Source organism: Rhineura floridana, chromosome 19, assembly GCF_030035675.1.
Source record: "Rhineura floridana isolate rRhiFlo1 chromosome 19, rRhiFlo1.hap2, whole genome shotgun sequence".
Classification (NCBI taxonomy): Eukaryota; Metazoa; Chordata; class Lepidosauria; order Squamata; family Rhineuridae; genus Rhineura; species Rhineura floridana.
In genome coordinates this window covers 8,970,372-8,986,212 of record NC_084498.1, presented here as the reverse complement: position 1 = coordinate 8,986,212, position 15,841 = coordinate 8,970,372, and the positions used below count along the sequence as shown (strand labels likewise).

Sequence of the window (15,841 nt, the reverse complement as noted above, 5' to 3'; positions counted from 1 at the left end):
GGATGGCAGACTAGGCCTTAGTTTAGGATTAGCATTGGGAAAACAGGGTTCTTGTGCCTCTAACAGTTGTACCTCTACAATCAGGCGAATGGGATATAGCTGGCTTCCCATAGTAAACATGAGGTTGTCCAGGAGGTGGGTGTTGGGTGGGTAACAGCAATGACTGTACTCTCTCTAATTTTGTGTCATGCCCTGCCCCTCATGGCAGCTATGATATGTTATGCAATGCAATGCCCCCATACCAGTCTTTTGTGACTGGTGCCCTCAGGACTCTCTCAAAATTCTCAATGTGCCTCCTGGTCCAAAAGGGTTGGCAAACACTGAAATGGAATATTCTGAAAGAAGATGCGGTTGGTTGGAACACTGAACAGGGACGCTCCATGCTGCAACAGTTTGCTGCATGTCCCTCTAACGCGAAACCTCAGTGGTCCCATGTCGATCACTTTGGAAGCAAAACAGAGGCCCCTAAAAATAAGGCAGTGGTTTCTGCATGTTCAGGAGATTTGCCAAGTATGTGGAATAATATTTGCTTGCTACAAAATTTTTTTTTAAAGAAATGGCCCCAAAAGAATTTCTGTTTAGTAGATTCCAGGTTCTAAAGAATATTGCGGGTATCAGCTGAAAGGGGAAATGGGGAAAGGGTCTTGGCCTGCTTGAACTCCTGTCAGCTTAACCTTACAGCATCCTGAGAGAGTAGAATTAGGGTCCAGCAGATGCATATTCTGAAGTTAAAATCTCCCTACTCTGCTATATAGTGTTAAAGGGCTGAGACTTGACAGCCAGCTCTGAACTGGAGCCTTTTAGCACTTTAGCACAGCTCAGGAAAGTTGCATGAAGGTATGTGGGGGGGGGAAGCTATACCCCAACCCTGTATGCCTGCAAAGCACTACAAACCGCCTGTTTTTTGGGATGGCTGGAGCCCTCAATAGAAGAACTCCTGTGGGGCTGGGAACATATTTTGTGCAGGTCTCCACTTGCACATGCCTATTCTTTAAACCAAATAGGACAGACTTTATCCGTTGTATGCTTTTATAATTTTTATGTACACCCCTTAGAGACCTAAATAGCCTCTGGAGAAGCAGCTAATGCTATCTGTTTCTGTTCAAGTAAACATTGGCTTAGCTACAGTGCAAACTCTATACATGCAGGACTACTTCAAACAATCTTCTCCACAAAGAAAAAGTGTGTATACTGTAGTATGTAAAGCATGTTGCTGTTTTTTGCTTTTACTCCTAGTCCAGTATCAAGCAGAAACACTCATATCATATTTCACAGCTTACTTATGGTAATGCTGTTTCCTACATAGTGACTGAGTAGATCTATCAAACAACTCCCAACAGTAACTGCAGCCTAGACCCTTTTGCACCACAGTAATGACCCAATGAGGCCCAGAATCAGCAAAAATGGACAGACATACCAGGAAGATAATCTTCAAATTTGGAAGATGGGTTTTTGAACAAATTGGCAGATTCTATTAATAAAAGCTTGTTGGACATGTCTTCAGCATTCTTGTGAATTTGATGAACAAGCGACTCAAATTTCCCAATAGACTGGGTACACCGCACAATGTAGTCACCAATACCTTTGAAACAAAGAGAGTCCAGGTCACTATTTTGTTTTTAGCCTACACCCTGTACATGTGTATGTTCTCTTGCATGTATTTAAAATCTGCCTATCATGTCTTTCCATTAGCAAATCCTCAAGGATGTCAACAACTGGTTAAAAAATCCAAATACTATACCAATAGTAGCAATCTAATACAATTGGCTGACACTAGCATCAGCAAGGGCAGCAAAACATGCACAATATCTAAAATACTAGAATGAATGAAGCCATTTTGTGACATATCTTTAAAATATAGCAAAGTCTGCACCAATAAAAAAATATTTCTTTGGAGTATGTAGAACCAGTGCCCCTTCAGATGTCACTGGACTACTATTCCCATCACCTCAATCCACTGAGTTGGCTGGGGCTGATGGGAGTTGGGAGTCCAACAGCATCTACAGGGCCACTAGTCCGCATTCTTTTCATAATGAACTGGGAATCTGTTCATTCCTTCCTTAATTACTATACATTTAGGTATAGGTTATAACCGTGAACCTCATTTGGATACCTATTTGGACATATGGATTGCCTTTATTAATTTATCCATTTAAGTCAGGATCAATGGAGTATTTTTATTGTTAATGTCAGTTGACTATGCTTCTCTTTTTCTTTTTCTCTCCGTTATCATTGCAAAAAATCAAAAACAAAAAATAGAAAAAAATAATTACTATACATCTTAAGTAAAATCCAAAAGCCACCAGAGGAAAATCTCCCATTGTCTTCAACGGGTGTTTGCTTCCTATTGACTGGAATGGAATGTTGTAAGTGAAAATGCACTACACTTAAACTTGACAGGTCTCGCCACCACCTCACCCCTCCATTATTAGAACATTTTTCTTTAATCTTTTTTTAATCTTCAGAATTATGCCACTGCAGTAGCATTCACAAAAGTTCTTTCAGCAGGAGATAAATCTGATCCCCGACTTCAACCACTTTCTGATCAAAAATGAAAGCTGAACCCCCACTTTTTGACATATTGTATATCAAATGTATGAGTGGATGTGATTGTATGGTGCATGGGGTACAATCAAGCAAATAAAGCACTATTTAAGAAAAGCCTGAAAAAAAGAGCATTAAATTTCGTGAGAAGAGTGAGCAAATGAACACAACATGCACAGATCCTAGAGAAACTTAGAGCAAAACTGGAATTAAATGCAACAACAAGAGAACATGTCTTGAGTACAGGAGTTAGATTATTCTCATTATAAGATGGAATGACAAAAAGAAAATGATGTGAAGATCTGCCAAGTTTTAATTGACAATTATTGCCTTAAAGTTGTTTTACAATGTAAGCTGCATTACCTAAGGAGTTCCAGTTGAGTCTTTTGTAACCAGATCTAAAAACGCGCCAGAGGTCTTGTATATGTTCATCCAGAAGCTGGGTCTCTGCTTCGTTCAGTGTTCCTATTAATGCGTGATAGTGATCCAACATCTGCTTTATGCCATCAGTATATCTAAAGAGACAGGCATAAGGAAACTGCTTAATTCGGACATCAAACCACTTTTATTATTATTATTATTATTATTATTGATGTATCTTAAGATAGTTTGATGTCTGAATGAAGCAGTTCACTCATTGATGACACTTTTCAGTGGTTACAGGTGTGCCAATTTCACAACAGTTTGTCTCCAAAAGACAAAGTCTTATGTGCCTTGATAAGCATCTAAGTATCCAAAAGTGGGTAACATCTGGAAAAACAGTCTTAAAGCAATCAAAAGAGGCCTCATGCCAATCTCAACAATTCTGCTGTAGAGATCTCTTTGGATGTGGGACAGTGGAAGTCTACCTTAGGAACCTTGAACACCTTAAACAAGCCTCTGATCCGGTCTGGAAAAGCACCCTGCAGGTCACTCAAAGAATTAGAGCATTTGTTGCTAAGGCCAGGAAGTCAGGAACAAAGGAAATGGACCATTGGTCTCACCTGAAGGATGATTTTCATAGGAGGACTGCCATCAAGCGGGTATCATAGCTCCACCTATCGTCCGAAGGCAAGAATGTTCCAAAGTCAAGACTAGGGGCACCAGGCCCCTCCCACTCTCCAGTTCATTCGCAGCGAGTCCAAAGAGAGATATCTAAAAATGCAGGGAAAAGGGCCAACAGGCCTACCAGCAAGGACATAACATAATAGCAATTTTCATAATAATATGACTCTAACATAGCAATATAACAGGATTAGCAGTCTTGACTTCACTAACAAATCTAAATATAATAGCGTAACAGAAATGTATAAAAAACCAGAGAAAAATTATCTAGGTATTCTCCAACTGGGAGGGTCGTGATGGCAGTCCTCCTGTGAAAATCACCCTTCAGGTGAGACCAATGGTCCATTTTCCACAGGAGGACTGCCATCAAGCGGGATGTACCAAAGCAGCCCATAATGGGGAGGGACCACCCACAACCTAATCATCATTAAGAACCTGTTGCAAAACTCACCTGCCAAAAGAGGCATCGGCAGAGGCATAACGATCTATTTTGTAATGCCTTATAAACGAATGTGGGGTAGACCAAACAGCAGCTCTGCAAATATCAGCAACAGGAGCGTTGGTAGCAAAAGCAGCCGTAATGGCCGCAGATCTAGTGGAATGAGCTGTTATATTAGATGGAACAGGAAGCTTAAGGGACTCATAAGCTAAGCTAATACATGCGCGCAACCAGCGGGATAAGGTGGAATTATTTACTTTATGCCCCATAGAACGTGGATGAAAGGATACAAACAAAGACTCAGTTCGTCATATATCCTGGGTCCAAGACAGGTAGGTCTTGAGAGCCCTCTGAACATCCAACGAATGCCAAGCCTTCTCTAGAGGATGGGTAGGATTCGGACAAAAGGAAGGAAGAACAATGTCCTGGTTGCAATGGAAAACTGAATTGACCTTGAGACAGAAGGAAGGATCAGTCTTCAGTACAACAGAGTCCTTGTGAAAAACACAGAGATGGCGGGCAGAAGACAATGCGCCCAGTTCTGAAACTTGTCTCGCAGAGGGGATCGCGATCAGAAACAGGACCTTGAATAGATGTAATGGCACAGTCCTAAGGGGTTCGAATGGAGGACGTTGTAAAGCCTGCAGGACCTTCGACAAACTCCATGAGGGAAAGCGGTGGAATACAGCCGGTGAACGTAGAGCGGTTCCCCTCAGAAAACGTTTGATGAACGGGTGCAAGGCAATAGGAGCACCAGTGGAGGACACTGAGAGAATGGACGACAGAGTGGACACATGTCGACGTAAGGTGTTGGGTCTAAGCCCCATCATGACGCCCCTATGAAGGAATTGCAGCACCCATTGTATTGTGGTCTGGGAAGGATCGACTTTATGGGACTGGCACCACCTGGAGAATGCCACCCAAGTATGTTGATATATCCGAGTGGTAGATGGTCGTCTCGAGGCCAATATAATGTCAACAACAGTGTCAGACAGGCCAGCAGACCTCAAATGTCCCCGTTCAAAAGCCACGCTGTTAGGTTGAGCCAATTGGGGTCCTGATGCCATATTGGGCCCTGGGATAAGAGGTCTGGCCTGACTGGGAGCGTCCAAGGGTCCGTCACTGACATGGCAAGGAGATCCGAGAACGATGGTCGACGGGGCCAATATGGTGCTATCAGAACCAGAACTATCAGAACTTGGCCCTATCAGAACTATCAGAACTTGGCCCTTTCTCAAGGTTCTGGCTAACAGTGGTATTGGAGGGAAGGCGTACAATAGGCCATCCGGCCACGGTAGCGACAGAGCATCCACCGCTTCCGCTGTCGTGTCCAGGTATCGTGCGAAGTACCTGGGTAGCTGGCAATTGCGACTGGAGGCAAACAGATCGACTGAGAAAACGCCGAACCGACGCTGGAGAAGATGGAAAATGGTCGGATGAAGTTTCCATTCTCCCGGAAAGACCTGTTGTCTGCTGAGCCAGTCTGCTGTCACATTCCAAATTCCTCTGAGATGTTCTGCTTTCAAGGATTGTAGATGTTGTTCTGCCCAGTCGAATATGAGGTAGGCTAGGTTCTGCAGAGAACGGGACCTGGTTCCCCCTTGCCTGTTTAAATGAGATTTCTCACACGTGTTGTTTGTTCGAATGAGAACATGGTACAAGAGGAACAGAGACTGAAAATGGAGCAGAGCTACGTGGACAGCCTTTAGTTCCAGCCAACTGATGCTCTGAGTCTGCTCTGCTTCGGTCCAAACCCCCTTAGCGAACTGGGAGTTGCAGTGGGCTCCCCAACCAAGGAGACTGGCATCTGTGGTGATAACAGTCCTGCGGGGTTCTCTGAACGGAGTGCCCTGGTTCAGATATTGGACCCTCGTCCACCAGCGGAATGAAAGACGCAGTACGGGGCTCAAGGGAATTGTTCAATGATTGGACCTGGCAATGTCCTGCTGAAACGGTAACAAAGCCCACTGAAGTTGGCGAGTATGAGCTCGAGCCCATGGCACAATATGGATGGTGGACACCAACATTCCGAGAGCCTTTGCTAGTAGCATTACGTCTGCAGTTGGGCGATGCATCAGAAACCGTGCAATGTCTATGATAGCGGTTATGCGATCTGGAGACAGGAACACCGTTGCCTGCAGGGTGTCTAACATTGCTCCTAGATGCTGTAGGCGTTGGGGTGGTTGGAGATGGCTTTTGTCGAAATTGACTAGCCAGCCGTAGGTCTGCAAGACATGGAGCGTGAACTTTAGATGGCGATGAGCCAGCTCCCTGGAACTCGCCCGTATTAAAAGATCGTCCAAGTAGGGGTAGATATGCACCCCTTGAAGCTGGAGGTAAGCCACTAGGATGAGTAGCACCTTGGTAAATATTCTCGGGGCAGACGAGAGACCGAATGGCATCGCTCAATATTGAAAATGCTGGGGGCCGAAGGCAAACCAAAGGAATTTTCTGTGGGCTATGCAAATAGGCACATGGAGATACGCTTCCTTTAGGTCGATAGAAGCCAGGAAGTCTCCTTCGTGAAGGCTTTCTGTAATGAAGTGGAGGGATTCCATTTCGAATCTGCGATACTTTATGAAACGGTTGATGAACTTGAGGTCCAACATCGCCCTCCATGACAGATCTCGTTTGGGCACAGCAAATAGGAGGGAGTACACCCCTTCCGACCTCTCTGTTGTAGGGACTGGCTCTATTGCTGCTGTGTCCAAGAGGTGATGTATGGCTGTCTGCATGATGCAGTGCCTGGATGGTGCCTTGGGACAAGGAGAGGGATGAAATCTGTCTGGAGAGGTTGCCCAAAACTCTAGTGCATAGCCATAACAAAAGAGATCTCTGATCCAGGCGACCTGAGTCAGACACAGCCAATGGTCTCTAAACAGAAGCAGTCTGCCCCCGACCGGTATCGCGTCAGTACTGTCTGTGCTGGCGAGACCCTCCCCGATATGAGGACGTTGAGGTACCTCTACATCCCTGGTACTGACCTCTGCCTGGGAAACATCTGTTCCAGACTCCCCTGGAGGAACGGAAATCATTGGTTCGGAAATCGCGACCTCGTCCCCCGGGCCGCGCTGCTCGAAAGGGCTGGGGCGTGCAGTATGAGGTGAAACATCTGAAGGGCCTGCGATCAACGTTCCTGACAGTGGCCAAGACTGGCTTCCGAGCATCCTTGGGGTCAACAAGTACTGCCTTTAGGGCTTCCTCGCCGAAGAGTAATGAGCCCGAATAAGGTGCCCTTGATAAGTTAACCCTGGCTGTACAGTCCGCTTGCCAGTGACTAAGCCAGAGGGTCTGCCAAGAGACTACCTGAGCTGCCATAGCTCTTGCTCCCAGCTGAGTTGCGTCCAAGGTGGCATCAGCCACAAACACCGCCATCTTGCGTAATTCCACCAGTAACCTCCTCAGAGAGACAGGATCAGGATTAGGATCATCTAAGAGGTCATCCAACCACATCATTGCTGCCCTGGAAAAGATGGAAGTTGATGCAGAGGCTTGGATGGTGAAAGCGGTGGCCTCATGGTTTTTGCGTAAGGCAAAGTCCAGCCTCCGCTCAGTGGCATCCTTTAAATGTGAGTCCCCTTCCCTCGGCAAAAGGGATCTAGAGACTAGACTGGAAATCGGCTCGTCTATGCCGGGGACGGCCAATCTACTTGTAAATTCCGGAGCCAAAGAGTAAAGCTTGTCCACAAGGGCGTTAAAACGGCGTGTTTGTAATGGGTGAGACCATTCGTCCTTGGCCAGTTTAGCAATAGGACCTGGCACAGGAAGGTAGTGCTCCGCTGGTGTGGGGGATTTCAGGACCCTGGCCCCTTTAATAGCGGGAGTGGCAGCTGCAGGTTGTGTAGATTGGAGACCAAGGGTGTTCAATACTCTGCGAGCAAGGGGCTGATAATCGGAGGCATCAAACAAGAGATAAGATGTATCCTCCTCTTGTTCCGACTGATCACTCCACTCGTCACCTTCGGCTTGCATAGCAAATGGTGGATCCTCCCCACAAGAAACGTCATCAACAAACCTGCCCCTGGCAATGTCAAAAGGGTTTGGAGAGCATGATGGATCTGCCTCATTGCGTACATAGTGGCCCATATCATCGGATTGTCTGTAAACACTCCGCTGAGGCATGGCAGGGACCTGTGACTGTGACTGTGTTTGAGAGAAGAACGACAGCAAGTCTTGTAGTTGTGATATGAACTCCTGAGACAGCTGCAGCCCCGGTGTGGTAGATGGTTGTGCTTGTAGAGGCAACGTTATGGACGGCTCAGCAGGCTGGGAAGATGAATGAGCCCTAGGTGGTAATATGGGGGGAGGGTGGCTGGCTGCTGGCTGGTCAGGAAACCCTGCAAAGTCCTCCTTGGAGGATGCAGTTGGAGAATGAAAGAGATTCGTTAACTGTTCCTGGCCCACCTCCTCGGAAACCGGGTCAGAGACGTAGCGTGCCCGCTTGGTTGTGCTGTGGCTGGATAGATGTTTAGTTTTGGCAACCACTTTGGTGTGCTTGTGCTTAGCTGCCTTAGATCGTTTAGGCTTGGTTGCCTGAGTTGTCGCTGGCTGTTCCACCATCATATATTTTCAAGGGGGTTCAGTACACAGCCACGGATGGGGCAGAATGTACAGACCCAAACAGGCACAGTACACAGCCACGGATGGGGCAGAATGTACCAGCTCAGATGGATAAGTATACGCCCGCGGATGGGGGAGAATATACAGTTCCAGACAGCCTTAGTACACAGCCACAGATGGGGCAGAATGTACAATTTCAAATAGCTTTGGTACACAGCCACAGATGGGGCAGAATGTACAGTTCCAAACAGGCGTGGTACACGGCCACGGATGGGGCAGAATGCAAAGTTCCAAACAGGCTGGATACACGAAACAGCTTCAATAGTCAGCCTCAGTCAGCAGTTTGTGTTGAAGAACCTGTAGCTGTCGCGCCCAGGCTGAGACTCAATGACCAGACTCGATGTTGTAAGCAATTCTTTCTTTATTAAGGAGATCTCAACGTTATATTTACTGCGCTTCATGCGACCCCTATTCTAAATCACTAGTATCCCTAACTACCTAATCCTGCAGCATTGAAAGAAAGTTGACAGAGCAAAGTTTTCCCGCCTCTGCGACCCTTATGAAGGAGGGAGGCGGGCGCATAGCCTCGCGCTTCTCCTGAGAGATTCCCCGCCTCCCCCCCTTTTCCGCTCATCCCTCCTCTGCCTTCTTCGGGCTCAAGGAGACGGGGGATCCTTGGGCCCCTCCCCTTCTGAAGTGCTGACTTCCCTATCCAGCCCGGGGGGGCGGAGAATGGAGAGCCGGGTGCCGGCTTCTTCCCAGGACTGCTGGGTTGAGGGGGGGTTAGGAATCCTCCTCCCGTCTCCTCCTCCCATCCCCCTCCCTGCGGCACGAAAGGAGGCGTGAGAACTGGCAGGGATGAGTCTTCATCCGTTGGACTTCCAAGGTCTCTGTCTGCATCTCTCGCTCGTCCCCTTTCTCCTCACTCACCATCTGCAACTCCTGGAATCCCAAATCCCCCTCCCCACTCTCTCTTAGAGCATCTTCAGGATCTCAATCTGAAACCCCGACAGTATCCCCTCTCCCAAGGCTTTCCTCCCTCCAACCATCGGGTCTGGGTCGTTGGGGAAACTGCTGGTGAAAGTCTCGTACTAAGTCCGGGGCGTGGACGTCCTCCGCATTCTCCCATGACCTTTCCGCCGGGCTGTATCCCACCCAGTGTATGAGATACTGCAGCCGATTTCTTCTTTTCCTGGAATCCAAAATTCTCTCCACTTCAAATTCCGTTTGTCCGTCTATCTCTAGAGGGGGGCCTGGCTGCACCTCTGGTCTGAGGGGGCTCGGGGGGTGTTCTTTAGTGAGTAGGGAGCGATGAAATACAGGATGCACCTTGAACGTAGGTGGCAGTTTCAACTGGTAAGCCACAGGGTTGATTTGAGCCTCCACCTCAAAAGGACCTACTCTTCTATCCTGTAACTTCCTGTACTTACCCGGCATGGGCAAGAACCGAGTTGACAGCCAGACCCTGTCTCCCACTTGGATCGGGGCTCCCTCCTGGCGGTGCTGATCCGCGACGCGCTTGTAATCTTCCTTAGCCTCGTCCAACTGCGTGCGCAATAGCTGTTGCATCGCCTGTAGCTCCTGGACAAACTCCTCGGCCGCTGGCACTGCCAGTGTTTCGCGGGAACTAGGGAAGGCCTTGGGGTGAAGTCCATAATTTGCAAAGAAGGGCGTTTGGCGTGTGCTGGTGTGCAAGGCATTATAGGCAAACTCCGCGAGGTGCAAGTAAGACTTCCAGTCATTTTGTTGGTACGAGATACAGCAACGCAAGTATCCTTCCAAAACCGAATTGAGGCGTTCTGTCTGTCCATCCGTTTGGGGGTGATGGGAGGACTACATCTTGAGCTCTGTACCTAGTTGCTTCCATAGAGCTCTCCAGAACCGGGCGTTAAATTGTGTTCTTCGATCCGAGACTATGCTGTCAGGCAACCCGTGCAACCGGTATACCTCTCTCACAAATAGTTTAGCAGTTTCTTCTGCGTCCAGTACTCCTGCACACGGCAGGAAATGAGCCGCCTTTGTTAGAGCGTCTACGACCACCAGTATGGTCGACATTCCTTGGGAGTCAGGGAGGTCTGTTATAAAGTCCATCGAGAGTTCTTTCCAGGGCCCCCTTGGCGTGGGCAAGGGCTCAAGTAATCCAGCCGGCTTCCCAGGCACGTGCTTCGTCCTCAAACAGACTGGACAGGTCTGCACATAGTTCTCTATCTCTCTCCTCATCTGAGGCCACCAAAAGTCTCTAGAGGCGATTTGGATGGTTTTGAAAACGCCAAAGTGTCCGGCTGACAGAGAGTCGTGGCACTGCCTTAATACCCGGGTCCTCATCTCTCCCGGTGGTACATACCTTGCGGATAGGTGACACAAGAGTCCATTACTTTCATGGAATCCGCTCTCTTTTTTGGCAGGGTGATCCAGTTCGGCTAGGCACTGTAGCGCGTAAGGGTCTTTAGCTTGAGCCTCCTGAAGATCTTTTTCCCAGGACCCCTGGCACGCGCCCGCAAACACTCTCTCTGGAGGGATGATGTATTGGAGAGCAGCTGGGGCTTTTCCTTCCAAATACTCCGGTAGTCGTGAGAGAGCATCAGCTCGCTGGTTCTTGGCTTGGGGGTAGTAAGTAATTCCGAAGTTAAACCGAGTGAAGAACTGGGCCCATCGTATCTGCCTCTGGTTCAGCTTCCTAGCACTCTGCAGACTCTTGAGGTTCTTATGGTCCGATCTCACCTCAATCTGATGCTGAGCTCCTTCCAGGTACTGTCTCCAGTGGGAGAAAGACTCTTTAATTGCAAGGAGTTCTTTTTCCAGGACAGTGTAGTTCCATTCGGGGTCCGTTAGTTTCCTTGAAAAGTAGGTGCAGGGGTACAGTCCCTCTCCCTCTTCTCCCAGTTGTAAAAGGATCCCTGCAATTGCCAGATCCGAGGCGTCAGTCTCTACGGCATAGGGTAGAGTAGGGTCTGTGAACTTCAGGATTGGTTCAGCTGAGAAGCGCCTCTTTAACTCCTCGAAGGCTCTCTTGGCCTCCTCAGTCCACCGGAACATCCCCTTACCCCGTAGGCTGTCTGTCAAGGGGGCAGTCAGCTTGGAGAAGCCCGGAATGAATTTCCGGTAATAGTTAGCGAATCCCAAGAAGCGCTGGACATCCTTCTTGGTTTTGGGCTGATTCCATTCCAATACACAGCTCACCTTCCCTGGGTCCATCTCTACCCCCTCCGGGGAGATTCTGTACCCTAAGAAATCCAGGGAGGTCAGGTCAAAGCCACACTTTTCCAGCTTTGGATACAGCCGGTTCTCCCTCAGTCTCTGCAGTACCGTTTTCACGTGTCGTTCATGATCCTGTGGGTCCTTTGAAAATATCAAAATGTCATCCAGATAGATGATGACGTAGGAGTCCAGAAGGTCCCTGAACACCTGGTTCATGAATTTCTGAAATACTCCTGGGAAGACGGACAACCCGAAAGGCATCACCAGGTACTCAAACTGCCCTTGTGAAGTGAGAAATGCTGTTTTCCATTCGTCTCCCTCCTTCATTCACACTAGATTGTACACTCCTCTCAGATCCAGCTTGGTAAAAGCCTTGGCCGAACACAACTGATCCAACAGCTCAGGAATGAGGGGTAGGGGGTAGCTGTTTGGTGTAGTAATCCGATTCAATGCACGGTAATCATGGCACGGTCGGAGCTCCCCCCTTCTTTTTGATGAACAGCAAGGGCGCAGCCGCTGGTGATTGCGAGGGTCGAATGAAGCCTCGCTCCAGGTTCTTTTCCAGGAACTCTCGCTGTGCTTCCCTCTCCGGCTCTGTGAGTAAATCCTCCCCGCTGGGATGCTAGCACCAGGAACCAGATCTATGGCACAGTCATACGGGCGATGTGGAGGTAGATTCTCCGCTTCCTTCTCATCGAACACGTCCCGGAACTCTTCATACCTGTCTGGCAGCGCTACCTCCTTTGGACCTTGTCCGGTCCCGGCCAGGATGGCTCCTGTTTCCGAGGGCTGGCAATTCTCGTGGCAGTACTCGGAGATAAACACCACCACCGCTTCCTCCCAATGGATCCGTGGTCCATGCTTCGCCAACCACGGCATACCCAGGACCACCGAGAAACTTGAGAGATGAGACACATAAAACGAAATAGTCTCTGAATGTCCCGGGATTTCCATCTCCAAGTCTCGAGTAGCTCGTGTCACCCCCCCGACTTCAGAGGTCCTCTGTCAATGGTCTCCACCGCTAAAGGCTTTTCCAGCTCCCATGTGGGGATCACGTAGCGGGCCACTAGCTCTGCATCCATAAAACAAGTGGAGGCTCCGCTGTCTATCATGGCTTCTGTCTTAAAACTCTGTCCCTTGGGCGTCGTAATTCGAACTGGCAACACCAGGACCCCTCACGAGGGTGGCTGTGTCACTGCAGGCCCTTTGTTAATAGCGGCCCCCAGCCCTCCGGCCTCGACGAGAGCTGGGTCACTTAGTTTCCTGAAGGCTTGGGTCTCCCCACCTTAGCCCCACAATTCCTCGCTAGATGGCCTGGTTTGGCGCAATACAGGCAGAGATTCTCCCCCCACTGCCTCTCCTTTTCCTCATCCGTCAAACGCGGCCGGATCCCTCCCAGCTGCATGGGTTCCTCACCGCTGCTTGACGAGGGCGTCGAGCTTGGCGGGATGCAGCTTCGGGGCACCGGCATGGGGGCAGGGTAGCGGGGCTCCTCGTGCCTCTTCTCCAGTCGGCGCCCTTCCAGCCAGTGGTCTATGTGCAGGCACACACGGATCAGTTCTCTTAAGGTGTCTGGGGGTGACATTCGGGCCAGTTCATCCAGGATCTCTGGACTCAGCCCGCTCCGGTACAAATACATATGCGCTGGATCATTATACTCAGTCTCTTGGGCCAGGAGTTTGAATGCATTGGTGTAACTCGCCACGGACCCTCTCCCCTGTCGTAGAGCGCCGAGCTTTCTTGCCACTGTCTCTTTCTTCTGGGGGTCTTGGAACATCTCTCCCATGGCGTCTTGAACCCGACGTACACTCCCAGCACAGGGTCGGCCCGGATCAGGTAGGGAGTTGCCCACTTCGCGGCTTCTCCCTCTAAGAGGCTGATGACAAAGGCCACCTTCGCGTCGTCCGTCGGGAAATCCACCCGGCAGACTTGCATGTAAAGTTCACACTGGGCTAGGAATGTGGCGAACTGATCGCTCTGCCCGGCATACCTCACGGGCAATCCTACAGGAGTCTTGACTGGAGCTGCAGCGACGCCGGGAGGTGCTGCCTGGAGCTGGGCTACCGCCGCCCTCAGGGCTTGGTTGTCAGTCTGCAGGGCCTGCGTCGCAGTCTGCAGATTCTGTTTCTCAGTTTGCAGGGCTAGGAAATTCATCTGCAGCATCTGTAAATCCGCCTGCAGCGACTCGAGGGTGATCCCTCCTGCAACTCCCAGATTCATCTTGTACACGGCAAGTTGCTGGGGACTTCAGGGACGAGAAAGTGGCTCTGTCAAACTGTCGCGCCCAGGCTGAGACTCAATGACCAGACTCGATGTTGTAAGCAATTCTTTCTTTATTAAGGAGATTTCTACATTATATTTACTGCGCTTCATGCGACCCCTATTCTAAATCACTAGTATTCCTAACTACCTAATCCTGCAGCATTGAAAGAAAGTTGACAGAGCAAAGTTTTCCCGCCTCTGCGACCCTTATGAAGGAGGGAGGCGGGCGCATAGCCTCGCGCTTCTCCTGAGAGATTCCCCGCCTCCCCCCCTTTTCTGCTCATCCCTCCTCTGCCTTCTTCGGGCTCAAGGAGACGGGGGATCCTTGGGCCCCTCCCCTTCTGAAGTGCTGACTTCCCTATCCAGCCCGGGGGGGCGGAGAATGGAGTGTCGGGCGCCGACTTCTTCCCAGGACTGCTGGGTTGAGGGGGGGGTTAGGAATCCTCCTCCTTCCGTCTCCTCCTCCCATCCCCCTCCCTGCGGCGCGAAAGGAGGCGTGAGAACTGGCAGGGATGAGTCTTCGTCCGTTGGACTTCCAAGGTCTCTAACTGTCTGCATCTCTCGCTCGTCCCCTTCCTCCTCACTCACCATCTGCAACTCCTGGAATCCCAAATCCCCCTCCCCACTCTCTCTTAGAGCATCTTCAGGATCTCGATCTGAAACCCCGACAGTAGCAGGATTATAGATGTTCTACCCTGCAGCACACACACAGAAACTGATAGAAAGACCTTGAACAGAATCCTTTACTATTGAAAGGGCTAAACAGGAAGGGCGGGGAAAAAGGGGGAGGAACAAAATGGCGCCCGTGAAAAGAGCGGGAAAATTAGCCAATCAGAAAGGCGTAGGGGTGATGAAGAAGCAATGGCGGTCACAGAGGAGCACCAGCGAGCTCAAAAAGGACCGACCGAAAAAACTGCTGCAGGAGAGCGGCCTCAAAATACGCTCTACAGCCATGGGGCTGAGGAACACAATCACGGCTTTAAGGGCCAGCCAGGTAAATCACTGCCGAAAAGGCAGAACGGCCAGCGAAATCCCTACAGCCGCTGGGACAGTCGCAGCAAGCGGGGAGGGGGAGGGAGCCAATGGCAAAGTGAAGCTGCGAAAGGGTAAGGAGCCGCAGCCGCAGGCTCCGAAGGCAGTCGCAGCGAGATTTAAAATGCCGCGGAACTAGCCGAGGAAGGCGGGACAGCCCAACTAATAAAGGGACACTGAAAGGTAAAAAGAGCCGCAGCCGCGAAAATAGGCGGCGAGTTGAAACAGTACGGAAAAAAAAACGGCGGCACAGAGCAGGGAGCTGCAGCCGCAAGCTCCTGGATTAAGGCTGCGTCTGCCACCTGAGGAAGGGAGAACCACAGCCGCGGTCTCCCAGTAAATCGCCATTCAGCTAGGGACTGAGGAAAAAACGGGGAAAGAGGGACCCCCCTAAGCACAAAGACAAACAAAGAACAGTCAGTCCCACAGACTCTAAAGTAAAAGACAGAGGGAAGGGAAATAACAGGAATACACACGCAAAACCTCCACACCCTGTCACACAAATACACAAAACTTATCTAGACGCTAAGCTATCTATATACTCCAACTTGCATGGACGAAGGCAAGAATGAACTGGAGAGTGGGAGGGGCCTGGTGCCCCTAGTCTTGACTTCGGAACATTCTTGCCTTCGGACGATAGGTGGAGCTATGATACCCGCTTGATGGCAGGCCTCCTGTGGAAAATGGACTTCAAAGGTGCACCAGAAACAATGTATTAAAGCCCAAAGCATTTCTGAGTCATAAGGTTCTTCTTCAGGTGCA

The 15,841-nt window shown here is 49.8% G+C and overlaps 1 protein-coding gene across 4 annotated transcripts in view; it reads right to left on the bottom strand.

Moving 5' to 3' along the window:
- DNAH10 (dynein axonemal heavy chain 10) overlaps positions 1-15,841 on the bottom strand; it is a 206,647-nt gene that overhangs the window by 158,654 nt on the left and 32,152 nt on the right. For 3 of the 4 annotated variants that reach the window (XM_061602405.1, XM_061602408.1, XM_061602407.1), the window contains 2 exons: positions 2,908-3,059; positions 1,418-1,582 (listed from right to left, as the gene is read on the bottom strand). In XM_061602405.1, the coding sequence (XP_061458389.1) occupies positions 1,418-1,582; positions 2,908-3,059 (317 nt within the window). The remainder of the gene's footprint in view (positions 1-1,417; positions 1,583-2,907; positions 3,060-15,841) is intronic. The other variant, XM_061602409.1, reaches the window with a different exon arrangement.